We start from the raw sequence: 13,634 nt of genomic DNA, 5'->3' as shown, positions 1-13,634 counted from the left end.
CAGTGGACACACAGTCTTGCAGAGAGTGCAGAGAAATGCTAAAACAAACCCCAAATTATTGTTTTTAAGAAGATTATCCTTTAACATTTTTCTTTTTTTTAGATTCTTCAATATAATTTGTTCCATATTTGTTCAGAATATAATCATATAAAATATAATTTGCCATAAAAAGAATCCTTTTGGGTAGTATTGGCTTGGAGAGCAATATGTACAGTAAGTGATTTTTTCTCTTCCTATTTCTCCCTCAATCTTTATTTTTTACACAAAAGGAAATCCCAAATGCTTTTAAATTGAATTTGAGGTGAGTGTATCAGATTTACAATCTGTGAAATTCAGACCTACCAGAAGAAAATATAGCTCTTTTCTACCTTATATTATGTTCAAGCTAACACCCCCTCATACTTTGCCACAAAATAGTCTGAGACAATGGAATGTTCTTTTTGATATATTAGCTCTGACACCTGGGTCATATTTTCATTAATTAAACATGGTTTTGTAATTTCATACTGATAGAGACCCATTTCACCACAGACTTCAGGCACACAAGATATGCCTTTGCCCCATAACTTAATTAGAAAATGATAAATGCCTTAGTGGTGTGTCCATACATTTTCTAAAGGTCAGAGCCACCTTTTGTCTTTACTCATTTTAATTCACCACATATTTGGAAAGGAGTTGTTGAGAGTATAGAGGGTTTACCTCCAACTCTTATCTTTGTATGCCTTTTAGGTCCGCTACATCTTTAACGTAATGGGTAGCGTTGAATATGTTTGAGTGTGCATTTTTTTTTTTAAAGGTGCAATGTGTAATGTCTGGCCACATGCTCAAAATGTATAGGGGTTAGCATTTTACCTGTACTACTAAAAAAAAAGCCATCAACAAACTAACAGCAGGGCAAGACTACGTAAAATTCAACCAAACTGCTGAAACTCTGAGAGAAAGTCACAACAACGTTGCTATCTTCATGTGTGGCATCGGCCCATAGTTTACGTTAGCCATCCTTGTGTTTACTGTGCTACTGAACGGGGGCTGTACGGTCCATGTGCGCTTTGATGGTTTATCGGATTAAATCCGACGTGGCAGAAACGAGAAAAGCACTCGTTTTTTCGTTTTGTCCTCCCCGTCACCAGGGGACTACTTCGCTGGGAGGAGAGCATGCAGCCGCTCCGGGAGACAGACCTTCAGTTAGCGGTTAGCTGTAGCAACTCAAATTCAACTAGTGGTGCAAACCTTGCTGGGGGTCTGATACCGGGGGGCTGCCCAGACTCCCCACCAGATCAGCAAATTTCCTGTTTCAGCCGTTACACAGATTAGACACGGCGCCATCTCGCTGTGACTCCCGGTACTGGGGTTTGCACTGGGGAATGCGAGTTGCAACAGCTAACCGCTAACTGATGGTCCAACTCATGGATGTATTAAGAGAACTGGATACAGCGTTGGAGGCGGGGCCCCGTTCATCCCTATGAAAGTTGCTCAGTGGCGCATGAAGCCTAAATGGCTCGACTTCCGTCTGAAAAAGTACCCGGATCTTGGGCACATGGAACATGCGCAGTAGCGTTCGCTCGGTCACATGACTCCGTCACGGGGTCCTTACGTCACGCCGTCATCACGGCTTGCGCTCCAGCCTCGGTCTGGGTTTCATTCACATGAACGGAGGAAGGGAAATAACTCTGGATTCAGCTATTAGTGCATTTTACAACTTTAAAATGCTTGCTCATTTCAGTAGATCTGCCTGCAACACAATACATAGGGGTCTTTGACATAGTGTCACCACTGTAACCTCTTCACATTCTGCTGATAATGTTGGTTAATTTTTTGAACGTTTCGATCTAAAATTCTGGCCAGATCTTACATTATGCACTTTTAAACTTTAAAAAGCCCCATAGCATCTTGTGAAGCTAAGTATTGCTGCTCAGACTATCAATGTGAGAAAGTAACCCCAGGTCACCATTCATTCCAGACTACAAGAGCCAAATGTGGCTGATACCATCCATTTTTTTTTTTTTTTTTTTTTTTGCAGTGACATGCAGACAGTGCTTGTTTTGTGCAAATGAGTTTTACAGACTTTCAAGTGCTTTTTTTCTTTTTTAATTTCCTACAGAATGATGGGCGATGCCCTGCTGCCCCACTACATGTCTTCTAATTTCCTGCTGATAAAGAAACATCACAAGAAAAATTTCAAGTTGCAGCCTTGTCCGTTCATCAGCTGGCCATTTGCAGGTTAGGACCATTGTAGTCAAAATAGCTTGGCCTAAAACTGGCATGAGCTGGAATCATGCCAGAGTTGTCTTGTGAGCAGTTTGTTATGCAGACCGAGCCCCCAGAAACAGCACTGGGCTGTGAAGTGGTTTTAACATAGTGGCCACAGTCGGTCACATGATACACTGGCCCAAACAGACTTTTATCCCATACACAATCTTTACAGAAATTGAATTAAAGCAATGAATACATTTCCCTGAGCACACACACACACACACACTGAAATGATTTGAATTTGATCCATTATGTCTTGAAGCCTTGAGGAGCTATGTTGGTGATTAACATGCCATTCAGGCCAGAGAGAAATCTAATGCTAATAAATGGGGCGCCAGTTCGGAACATGGTATCCAGTTCTCTTAGACACTCGGTTGCAGTTGGCATGATGTGGACAGTTACCTGGGTAAAATGATAGCTTAATCCATGTTGGCCTTTGTGACTGGCCCCTTAAAGCAGCTCTGTTGAGATATTTACTGTTGCGTGATGGTCCAAATCCATATGTCAATGTTCACCAAATTTAAACTGAAAACAAACACTCACAATATTGAACAGTAGGGAGTATAGGCAGTAGGCGATTTGTTAATTTTTAACAGGGGGGGACGGACCCAGTTCGTTCCATTCACCCACGACTATAGAACTGCCATATGAATGACTCTTTTGGTCAGAGAAAAAGTCACAATCACAAATCCTTCTGCTACTTCAGCGCCATGGATTTATCAATACATAGCACAGTTAGGCTATTGATACTTCAGAACCATGATCAGGGCCATAGATTCTAACTTGCACAAACCTCATGGATGATTAGGCACACTAGACTAACACAGTGGTTCCAAAAACGTTTCACGTCAAGGACCACTAAACAGACACAAATTAGACCACGGTATGGATGCGACGGTGAGGACATTTTCCCACTGGTTAATAACAACAGCGATGTTACCGATTACACCGGATATTTTACAAGAAATATGTGTAGGTCAAATGTGTAGCGCGCTTACTTTGATCTTTAACGTCGGTTGGCTGTGTTTCTGGCCTCTCCAGTAGAGCTTTCAGTCGAGGTTTGACTGACTCCTGCTACTCTGTTCTGAGACTCTGTACGGAGCCGACACTTTCACTTTCGGTTTGTAGTGCCCATCGTCTGACTATCTATTGATAACACGGTGCTGATACGCGAAAATGAACTAAATGGGTTTTATTTCTGTAAAGAAAAAGCAGAACGACGGTGGGGGCGGTGGGTACGTAATGTAATCGGTGTGTGCCCGACCACCGTATAACACCGGTAACACCGACTACCGAGGCAAGCCTAGACCACAGACCCCCATTTGATAAAATTTTGTCCCAGGATCCCCCGTAGATTTTTGTTTTTAGATATGTTATTACAGAATGTGCATGAAACCCATGACCAAAATAGACATAAGAAATAAGATATGGTAGAATTTTATTAAGCCCTGAGGAAATTATTTTGCCAGAGATATCTCAAAATTAGATAGATGAGTTTAGTAAAACAAGTAAACTAAAATAGAATGGTAATATTGCGCTTGATATTCTGTCATTGAGTTACTTATGGATGGAATTATAGTGAAAATAAATGATTTCCCTTTTTGTTGGGGACCCTAAGAACCCCTCATGACCTCTGGGGGGTCACTGGACCCCACTTTGAAAACCACTGGACTAACATATTCAAGTAAACAACCCCCTCTGCTCCGGCACTCTCTCTGCTACTAGGGGATGGAGAGGGGGGGATGGCATTTTAACAAGGGGGATGCATTTTGGATATTTTGCTAACAAGGGAGATGGCCTCAATTCTCCTACTGAGTATAGGACACTAGCAGACGGTCCTCAATAAGAAATCAGACAGGAGACCGCTGTTTGCACCCTGTTTTTCTGTTAACAATGATCACAATTTTCCCTAGACTTAACAAAGTCATTTTTTGTGCATAAACTTATCCAAATCTCATCCCTAGCGGTAGCAGATCAGGATAGAGTTATACCACATTTTTTGTAACGGTCATTTGTAACTGTTATGGAAGGCTCTGATAACGATGTCGAATGGGGCGACAGATCAGAAAACAGTCATATCGATCACTTTGAAAGGCAGTGACAAACAACCCATTTTGTCGGTCACTTTGGAGGACTTATTGCAGTGTGGAGAAACAGGAAGGTAGGGAAGAGGAAGGGGTTGATGACTATGGACCAAAACCAAATAAGCTTCTCTCTCAGTGAATTTTGGATGTCCGTCTGTCCCTTCACTGCCTCATTCTTCCTCCTCCCCAGTGAACACCACATCTCCGTGACTACAATCTCCACACTGATGCATCGTGCGAAGAAGAAAAGCAGGACTTTCTACCATTTGCCTCATTTTCTATTTCTGGTGTGGCTTCCTCGATGATAATGTCTCATGACATATTTAACTTCAAGAAACTCTCAAAATCTTTCATATGGATGGATTTGTCACATGAGGCATCATAGCTTGTTCAAAGCAATTAACAATTTACAAGAGTCAAAGGAAAACAAGTCAAAGTATCATACGTTATGTAAATCGCATAGATGCAGATGTAGATTTTGAGTGCACAAACTGGTGTGTGTCTTTGTATTGTTGGCATTTAAATCTGCAAGTACGTGAGGGTCTGCTATAGATTAGACTAGATTAGATTTCCTTTATTGTCATTGTACAGGTACAACAAAATTGAGTTTGCAACTCCCCATCACATACCCGATGCATTAAAAGACGGTCTATAAATATAGGGTACTATACAAGCGACGACTATAAGGTTAGTGACCAGTGTCGTATGTGCTTAATATTGAATAAAACATAAATCTTTGTGTGGTCCGCGTGATGTAAATTTCGTCATTAGAGGCAGTACATCTAGGCTCTGTGTGGACGTCCGGACTTGTCTTAGCGGCCACTACGCTCAAAGCATTCTCATACAACGGTTCGTATGATAGTTTACGAAAAGTTAATCCTCATTTTTTGTGTGTTTTCCTACGAATGTCCAGCGTCAATTTCCTCTCCAGGCTTTTCCAAAAAAAAAGCTTTCATCTTCACAGGAAACAACTTGGTTAGGTTCAGGCAACAAAACTACTTTGTTAGGTTTAGAAAAAGATCGTGGTTAAGTTCCGCCACACCGGAAGTGGTATAACATAACTACGGAAGTTCCGTGACAGAACAGTTAGCTTCAGGAAAAGATCGTGGTTTGGGTTAAAATAACACTGAACATGGTGTAACTTAAAGGTAGGGTCGACGATGTTGGAAAGCTAGCATAATTTGAATATAGTATTGCCTCAGCAGCTCCGTCTAAACCCACCCCCTCCCCTCGGGGCTCCTTCCAAGGCAACCCCCCCCCCCCCACCCCCACCCCCGCCCCACACACACACATGCACGAGCACCGCCGCATCGTAACTACTTCACAGACACAGAGCGGAGAGAGGACCTCAACTCAACAACGCTACCTCATGACAAGTAACCGCGACAGTGCTACTTTTGGCTGAGTTTTCTCTTCCATTCTCCAGTAAACGTGCGGCGGCGACGCGCTTTGAGTTAAGGCTGGTGCATGCCAAGGTTAGAGTACAAGCAGGGAGGCAGGAAGGCATCTGATTGGTTCTTTCCAAGCGGACCTCCAGGCAGTGATTGGTAGACGTTTTTACAAGATTACAGCAGCTACAGATGACGGCTCTTTTCCGGTCCTTTTTCGGAGCTCATCAGTAATGGATCGCTGTCAGGGTGGAAAGACCATTTCAACCAATATAACAAATAGTGTAGACTGGATAACATCGTCAACCCTGCCTTTAAGTACAGAAGTTACGTGGCAAATGAATCAACGTTGGCTTCTGGTTTCACACAGGACACGAACACCAGTCTCCTGCATGAAAGTCTGGTGTTTGGCTACAAGTGGTAGTGTAGCGATTTGCTGCGCATGTGTGGAACGCGTCCTCCAAACGGACAGTATTAACAGAACTACTATGCGTCCATGGTGTCCTCAGCCGTCCGTGTATGTGTCCGTTTGGGAGTATAATCGAGGCTTAAGTCTCAGAGGACTCTACCTCCTAGAAGGTGTTGCCGGATCAGTTGGCAAAATGTACCATAAAGCATGGAACTGCACGAAACAACAAGGCATATATTGGACTTTGGGACCTACGTTGCAAAGTAATGAGTGGGAAAAAAAGCAAAAAGGGAAAGTGTGGTCATCTGTTTGACTGTGCCTGATGATCATAGTTTTCCATAGAGGACAAGCTCGTTGACTGTCCACACCATGCGTTTCCTTGGACACTCCGCTATATAACATGAGTTAAATGGAAGTCTAGTAAGTTGTAATGGAGCTTTTTCACATTTCTGTGTGAAGCTGCTCCTTGTTTGCCGTTGGAAGGCCATATTGTTTATAAAATCACTCTAGGAAATAAAGAAACAGAAAGCATGGAATTGTTACCGGCTTTTAACGAGCAATAACTACTAAATGTTCATTTTCCACAAATTATAAAGGAAACTAACACTTTGAAAAAAGGGGTGAAACCATCCACTTATACTGTAGCACTCTAGATGTATACTAACAGTTTAAAAGCTGAGAAAAAAATATATATGTATATAACATTACAACAGAACTTTCTCCATCATTTAGAGAGGGGCTTTCTGTTTGGGTCTTAGCTGGAAAACAACCCTGCAGTTACCTTTTGGCTCCGGTCATCGTACGAACAATGAAACGACACCTGTTCATGAAACCAGTGTATGACATTTACAAAGAAGTGTGAAATGTGTAGGTAGTGCGAGGTGGAGTCGGTGCTTTGTGTTCTGAACAGAGCAGTGACTCTAACCCATCCATCACTGTAAGGGATTGTTGTGCGCATTGACATTTTATATGCTGTGAAGGGAGCAAAGTGGGCTGCTGTTGCCTGTGATTCATTTGTTGTTGTTTTTCATTGGGATCCTGCAGAGGAGTGGAGGAGCCAGCGCTTTGTTTGAATGTCAGCAGCAGAGACAGAAAGAGACTGCTGTGCCCACTGAGCTATGTACAGTGTGCCCCCATGATTATGATGGATTGTCCACTGTGAGTGCACATTTATGAATGTTAAGAGCACCTTTTATTCTAAGTGCATGTTCTGAAAGTCGGGCTGTCACGAAGAATCCTGAAGTGTTGAACGAAGTCTTATCCATATGGAGGAGATGGATGAGAAGACAGAATTTAATACTTTCAAACTGCCCAAAGCTCAGGCGATAATCCCCCTAATTCAACTCTCACATGAAAGTTTATTTGAAACTTTCAGACAATCTCTAGTCATGTCCTCATTCAGTCCAGACTTGGTACCGCTTGACCTCAAGGCATTTTCATAGATGATTTTCTTTCATATATTACAAATTTTGGCACCAGATGCAGCATATTAAATCTGTTTGAAAGTGAAATTACCAGGGCTGTCAAACGATTGGCATATTTAATCGTGATTAATCAAAATGTACCTTAAAGGGAGATTTGTCAAGTATTTAATACTCTTATCAAATATGCTGCTTTAAGCAAATGCATACATTTATTACAGGAAATCAATTAACAACACAAAACAATGACAGATATTGTCCAGAAACCCTCACAGGTACTGCATTTAGCATAAAAAATATGCTCAAATCATAACATGGCAAACTGCAGCCCAACAGGCAACAACAGCTGTCAGTGTGTCGACTTGACTATGACTTGCCCCAAACTGCATGTGATTATCATAAAGTGGGCATGTCTGTAAAGGGGAGACTCGTGGGTACTCATAGAACCCATTTTCATTCACATATCTTGAGGTCAGAGGTCAATGGACCCCTTTGAAAATGTCCCTGCCAGTTTTTCCTCGCCAAAGTTTAGCGTAAGTTTGGACTGTTATTTAGCCTGAAGTGCAACAAGCTAGTATGACATGGTTGGAACCAATGGATTCCTTATTTTTTTTTCTAGTTTCATATGATGCCAGTATCTTCACTCTAGCTTTAAAACTGAGGCCGCTATGATTTCCAAAATATCGGTGGCCTGTCAGATTTTTAAGAAAAATGTAACGCAAGTTGCGTTAATGCGTTAAAGAAAACACTTCATTTTACAGGTCCACAAATTTCATGGTAACTAGGTGATAATTAGCAAGTAACCTATTTGAATTTTTTTTGGAGTAACTGCCAAATTACCCAAATATTTACCTCAAAATTGATCGAAAATAACCTTAACCGCTATTTCCCAATAGCTGGTAATTTATTTAATACATTTCCAGGAAAAGAATACAAAGTTAATTGATATCCTTTATTTCCATTTGTGCTGATAAATAGATAATAATTAGCAAATAACTTATTTGAAATTCTTCAAAAAACACCTTGAATCATGACATTAGCTACCAGGTTTCATTTGTGTAGACAATCAGTCACACAATGGTGAGATTTATGTCTGATCAAAAGTGTCTTCTATTAGTTTTCCACCTCGGATGAAGAGCAGCGCACAGCCGCTTCTCAAGCCTAACTGTTAGTAACTGTCCACATGAAACCCAGAAGTAAATGCCTCAGTCCTCCTGGTGTGAAGTTACTGTATGCGTTGATTAGAGCGGCACTTCGCGATTCGAGAGACTAGGCGTCACGACGCCCGCTTCTCATTTGCATAAAGTTGAGGGCTCGTCTACTTTATGCAAATCACGGGCGTCCGACACGACTCGCCGCCTCTCGAAACTTCCCCAAATCTTTTAAAATAAACGTTGTCGATCCAAAATAAAGACAGATTCATCAACTGCATGGATTATTTCTCGCCTCCAATGTTTTCAGAAACACATTTCGGTGAACTATTTTCATGAAATAAGAGAAAGTTTCCAAACGAGCCTCCATACTGGTTCTGGTTTGAAATCCGGGAGAGGACCGCCCACAAGGGAAAGCGTTGTCCAATCAGGTGCAGCCGGTATTTTCGCAGTTGTAGGAGGGGAGTGTAGTTTTCTTTGTTGTGGGTCAGAAGCAGGTCAGCCATGGAGGAAAAATGAATCACAGTGGTGTCGGGTATTGCAGTGTTGTACGATGCTTCGTTGCTATATTCTATAGAAACAACAGCCAGAGGAATGCAGCCTGGAAGAAGGTTGCTGAGATTGTAGGTGTTTCCGGTGGGTTTAAAAGATATATTTGTCTGTAGCCGGTATGTTTAGTTCTCAGTCATTGTAACTGATTACAATTACATGCATTTTGTAATTAATCTATGTAACTACAGCTACTCCCCAACACTGACTATCGCACAAAAAGGACAAAGTTAGATGATAAAATTGTATTCATAAACACTGATGTAAGACACAGTAAATTGATGTGCTCCTATGATCCTATGTTCTCATCAGAGGACATCTGCCGCACAAGGTGGAAGAGTCTGAGGGACCAGTTTAAAAAAGAGAAGAAAAAAAAGTTAGGAGAAACACAGGAGTGGGGCTGGGGCCTCCTCACAACGGCCATGGAGATTTATGGCTGTGATGGAGTTTTTCATGCCATTTATTGATAATAGACTCACTTCCTCCAACCTAACCAGGAGGGTCCCATCCACTGCAGCCACCATCCACTCTGCCCTCCCTGAAGCACAGCCTGTCTCCTCCATCCGTCCCCCCTACCTGCAGCTTCCAACCACCACCCCCCTCCCTGAAGCACAGCCCGTCTCCTCCATCCTTCCACCCTACCTGCAGCTTCCAACCACCACCCCCCTCCCTGAAGCACAGCCTGTCTCCTCCATCCTTCCACCCTACCTGCAGTTTCCAACCACCACCCCCCTCCCTGAAGCACAGTCTGTCTCCCCCCAAGTGCAACCTCAGCCAGCTGCATCCACTCCACGGCCACCTGCTAAAAGGAGGCGAGTAGACACAGGTAGTGGTCCCGTGAGTGTTTTCGAGAGGAGACTCCTCCTTGCACTGGAGGATGACACCAGCCCCCCATCCACACCTCCACCTCCAGCCCCCATCGATATCGATGCCCTTTTCTTCCAAAGTCTCCTGCCGTCCCTTAAAAAGCTAGAGGACAGGAAAAAGGAGGAGGTGAAATTTAAGATTCATCAACTTCTGTTTGAGGCAGGAGCAGAATAATTACGTTCAGTTCAGATTAAGTTATATGTTCAGTTCAGTTCCAGTTCAGTTGTGTTATGTTCCATTTTTGATTATGTTAAATGTTGATGTTTTGAATTTTCAAATTAATAAATCTCTTTGATTAATAATATAACTGTATATTGGTTATTATATAATCCACTGCTTATAACACAATGCTACAGTTCTTCATTATAAAAGTTGCACTATAGTATAAAATAAAATTGAGTCGTCGTAGGAAGTGCTTGAGGTGCAAATGAAATGGGGTATACATATATGTATGTGTGTGAAATGATTTGTACTCCCCAGGTAAAACAGTACATAATTATAGTTGTGACAGTATAGTTGTGCTTGTGCAGACACAAGCACAACTATACTGTCACAACTATAGACAGTATAGTTGTGTTCGTGTAGTTGTGACTCACAACTATACTGTCTATAGTTGTGACAGTATAGTTGTGCTTATGAAACATTGCTCTTTATGCATTATATATGTGGCTCTTAAAAGAGCCTTTTGGTTGTGTAGTGCTCTACACGTTTTCTTGCCATGGAACAGCACCCTCTTGGCAAAAGTGTGAGGTGAAGCTCTGTCTCACACGAATGGCTTTCCTTGTGGCGTTGGTCGACCCCATCCTGGCAACATCCTGGAGAACAGCAGCAGAAGCAGCAGCAGAGATTTCTGGCACGTGGAGTTGTGGTTCTGCCTCCCTCATGTCTGTGACCCTCAGGAAGTTGTGAAGGACACAGGTGGCCCTCACACACAGCTCTGCAGTCACTGAGCCGACTCCAATTACACGCCGGTACATACGCCACTTGGATGAGAGGATGCCAAAAGCATCCTCAACCACCAACATGGCACGACTGAGGCGGTAATTGAAGACCCTCTGCTCCCTGCTGATGTTGGAGCCCGGGAATGGCCGCATCAGGTTCCTGCTGAGGGGAAAGGCCTCATCTCCCACAAAGACTTGTGGCAGTGAGCCTCTGTGCTCTGCTCCTGGAACCACAGCATCTTGTGGGAGGTCCAGAGTGCCATCTCAGAGCCCCTCTCCAAAAGTGGAGTTGTGGAGAGACCCACCGTCGCTGGTTCTCCCGTATCCACCGATGTCAACCACCCGGAAACGGTACTGCGCATCTACAACTGCCAAGAGGACAATAGAAAATGTCCCCTTGTAGTTGTAGTACAGCGAACCGGAGTCGGAGGGGGCCTTGATGACAACATGCTTGCCATCTATGGAGCCAACACAGTTGGGGAAGTTCCAGCGATGACGGAAATCCTTCGCTATGGTCCTCCAGTCCTCCATGGTTGGAGTATGCATCACCTAAATCACCATGGAATCCCAGATAGCCACATCCCTCACGATCCTGCCCACTGTGCAGACCCCCACATGATAATTTAAGGCTATCGTGTGGAATGAGTCACCTGTGGCAAGATATCTGTAAATACATATATGAAGACATTAGCCTTGTATTAACTGCAATATGTAGCTGTGTGGCATACACAGTATTACAGTAATTCCAACAAACATAATGGCTAACGACTACAGGAAGGCTCATGGGGTCTAGTACAACAACTTTCTGTTGACATTATTTGTCCTAACTAATGTTGAGTTGAAATATTACCTAGTTATGTAGTGCCTACAGGACACTTAATGGGCCAACTACATTATTCCAAAGTATAAGGATTTAATAACAAAAGTAATACTGCACACAACACTATGCCTATAATTAACTCACATCGTGATAATGTAATTTCACCGCTCTTATGGCATTAGGACCATGGAACTTTGTGCCAGCATGTTATTTAAACAACAATGGATGCATGGACAAAAATCAATGCAGTTTACCGTAGGCAAATAGTGAGGTGCTCAGGTGGACCGATAGCCTCCCGGTAGCTGGTGTCCATCCGAGACATTCGGTCTCCAATTTTCCCGAGCACCTCATCAAACTGGCCTCTGGTCAGTCTGAAGTTCTGCTGGAACATCACCTCATCCAGGCGAAGTTCCGTGACCAAACGGTGGTATTCGCCGTGCTGTTTGCGGGCCTGGAGTATAAGGTAGACCCAGAATCTCCAGCTGCGGCGGAGTTGGTACCTCTTGTACCGCAAATACAGCAGGGCAATCACGAAGATCCGTTTCCTTCTTCTGTTCATGGCAAATGAGAGTGGGCTATGATTCGCTATCCCTCCAAAAGTTGAAATAAAGCCAGTAAAACGTCACCACCCAGTATTGGTCAATCATCTGTCAATCATCTATCGCCACTGCCTACTGGAAAGCCCACCAAGCGTCCAATGTTAGGAAGCGTCGCGTCCCCTCACGATAAAAACGCCCCTGTGGACATGTACCATGAGTATGAAAAAGAGGATTAGACTGACCATCAGGCAGCTACAAAACGAGCCCGTCAGCAGCCAGCCACAGGACCAGCCCCTCAGCAGCCAGCAAGTGGAGAAATATGGATGTCAATAAATGGTGAAACTGAATGGTCTTCTTGCCCAAGGAATGAGCCACCCCACATGGCTGCCAATGTTATAAGGATGCAACCAGGGCCAACACGGATGGCGTTTACTCATGTGCAGGACATCAAGTCTTCCTTTGAACTTTTCATCCCGGATGCCATCCAGAAAATCATTCTGGATGGCATTCATTTGGAAGGAAGGCGTGTTTTTGGAGAGAGGTGGAAGGAGATAGACCCAACCCATTTACATGCATACTTTAGGGTTCTTATCCTTGCTGGAGTTTTCAGATACAAAGGGGAGTCCACAGAATCCCTGTGGGATCTTGAAACTGGCAGAGAACTTTTCCGTGCAACAATGTCTCTGGAAAACTTCCACATTATTTCCAGGATTATCCGCTTTGATAACCGAGACGACAGTGGTATAATAGTCGACGCTACAGTGCCGGCACCACCACAGCGTGGCAGGTTGGAGTGGTCCGAGATGACAGTGGTATAATAGAGACGAGAGAGACGAGTTAGCTGACATCAGGACAGTGTGGGACAAGTGGGTGTTTTACAACCCTGTAGCTAATGTCACTAAATAGAAAATGAGGAAGGGCATCTGGCATTTTTCAGTTTTTTTTTTTTTTATTTCATTTTGTTTTTTAGAGGGTGACCAGCGCCCCCCAGAAGGTGGTACCCTAGGCATCCGCCTATAAGGCCTATGCCTTAAACCAGCCATGCCCCGAGGTGCACGGACCGCGGTGGAGGCCTTGCTGTTGCCTACAGCAACCATTTAACTGTAAACAAATCTCTATTGACAACTTTCAGAGTTTTGCCTTATCTCAATTCATAACATTTGTTATGACATACTATGATACTACATACTATGACTTTTCAACCTGGTGCAG

The 13,634-nt window shown here is 43.3% G+C and overlaps 2 protein-coding genes across 3 annotated transcripts in view; one reads left to right on the top strand and one right to left on the bottom strand.

Annotated features, from left to right (window-relative positions):
• The window catches only part of LOC141761609 (uncharacterized), a 28,463-nt gene extending 17,965 nt beyond the window's left edge, over positions 1–10,498 (top strand). The window contains exons 2-3 of the mRNA XM_074625056.1: positions 9,568–9,631; positions 9,753–10,498. Coding sequence (XP_074481157.1) covers positions 9,568–9,631; positions 9,753–10,296 — 608 coding nt within the window. The 3' untranslated portion in view covers positions 10,297–10,498. The remainder of the gene's footprint in view (positions 1–9,567; positions 9,632–9,752) is intronic.
• ubap1lb (ubiquitin associated protein 1-like b) overlaps positions 1–13,634 on the bottom strand; it is a 424,774-nt gene that overhangs the window by 346,471 nt on the left and 64,669 nt on the right. The gene's annotated exons all lie outside the window — the stretch shown is intronic.

Source organism: Sebastes fasciatus, chromosome 2 (assembly GCF_043250625.1).
Source record: "Sebastes fasciatus isolate fSebFas1 chromosome 2, fSebFas1.pri, whole genome shotgun sequence".
In the NCBI taxonomy this organism is placed as follows: domain Eukaryota; kingdom Metazoa; phylum Chordata; class Actinopteri; order Perciformes; family Sebastidae; genus Sebastes; species Sebastes fasciatus.
Note: the sequence above shows the minus strand (reverse complement) of the source record. Positions and strands in the feature narration are given on the sequence as shown.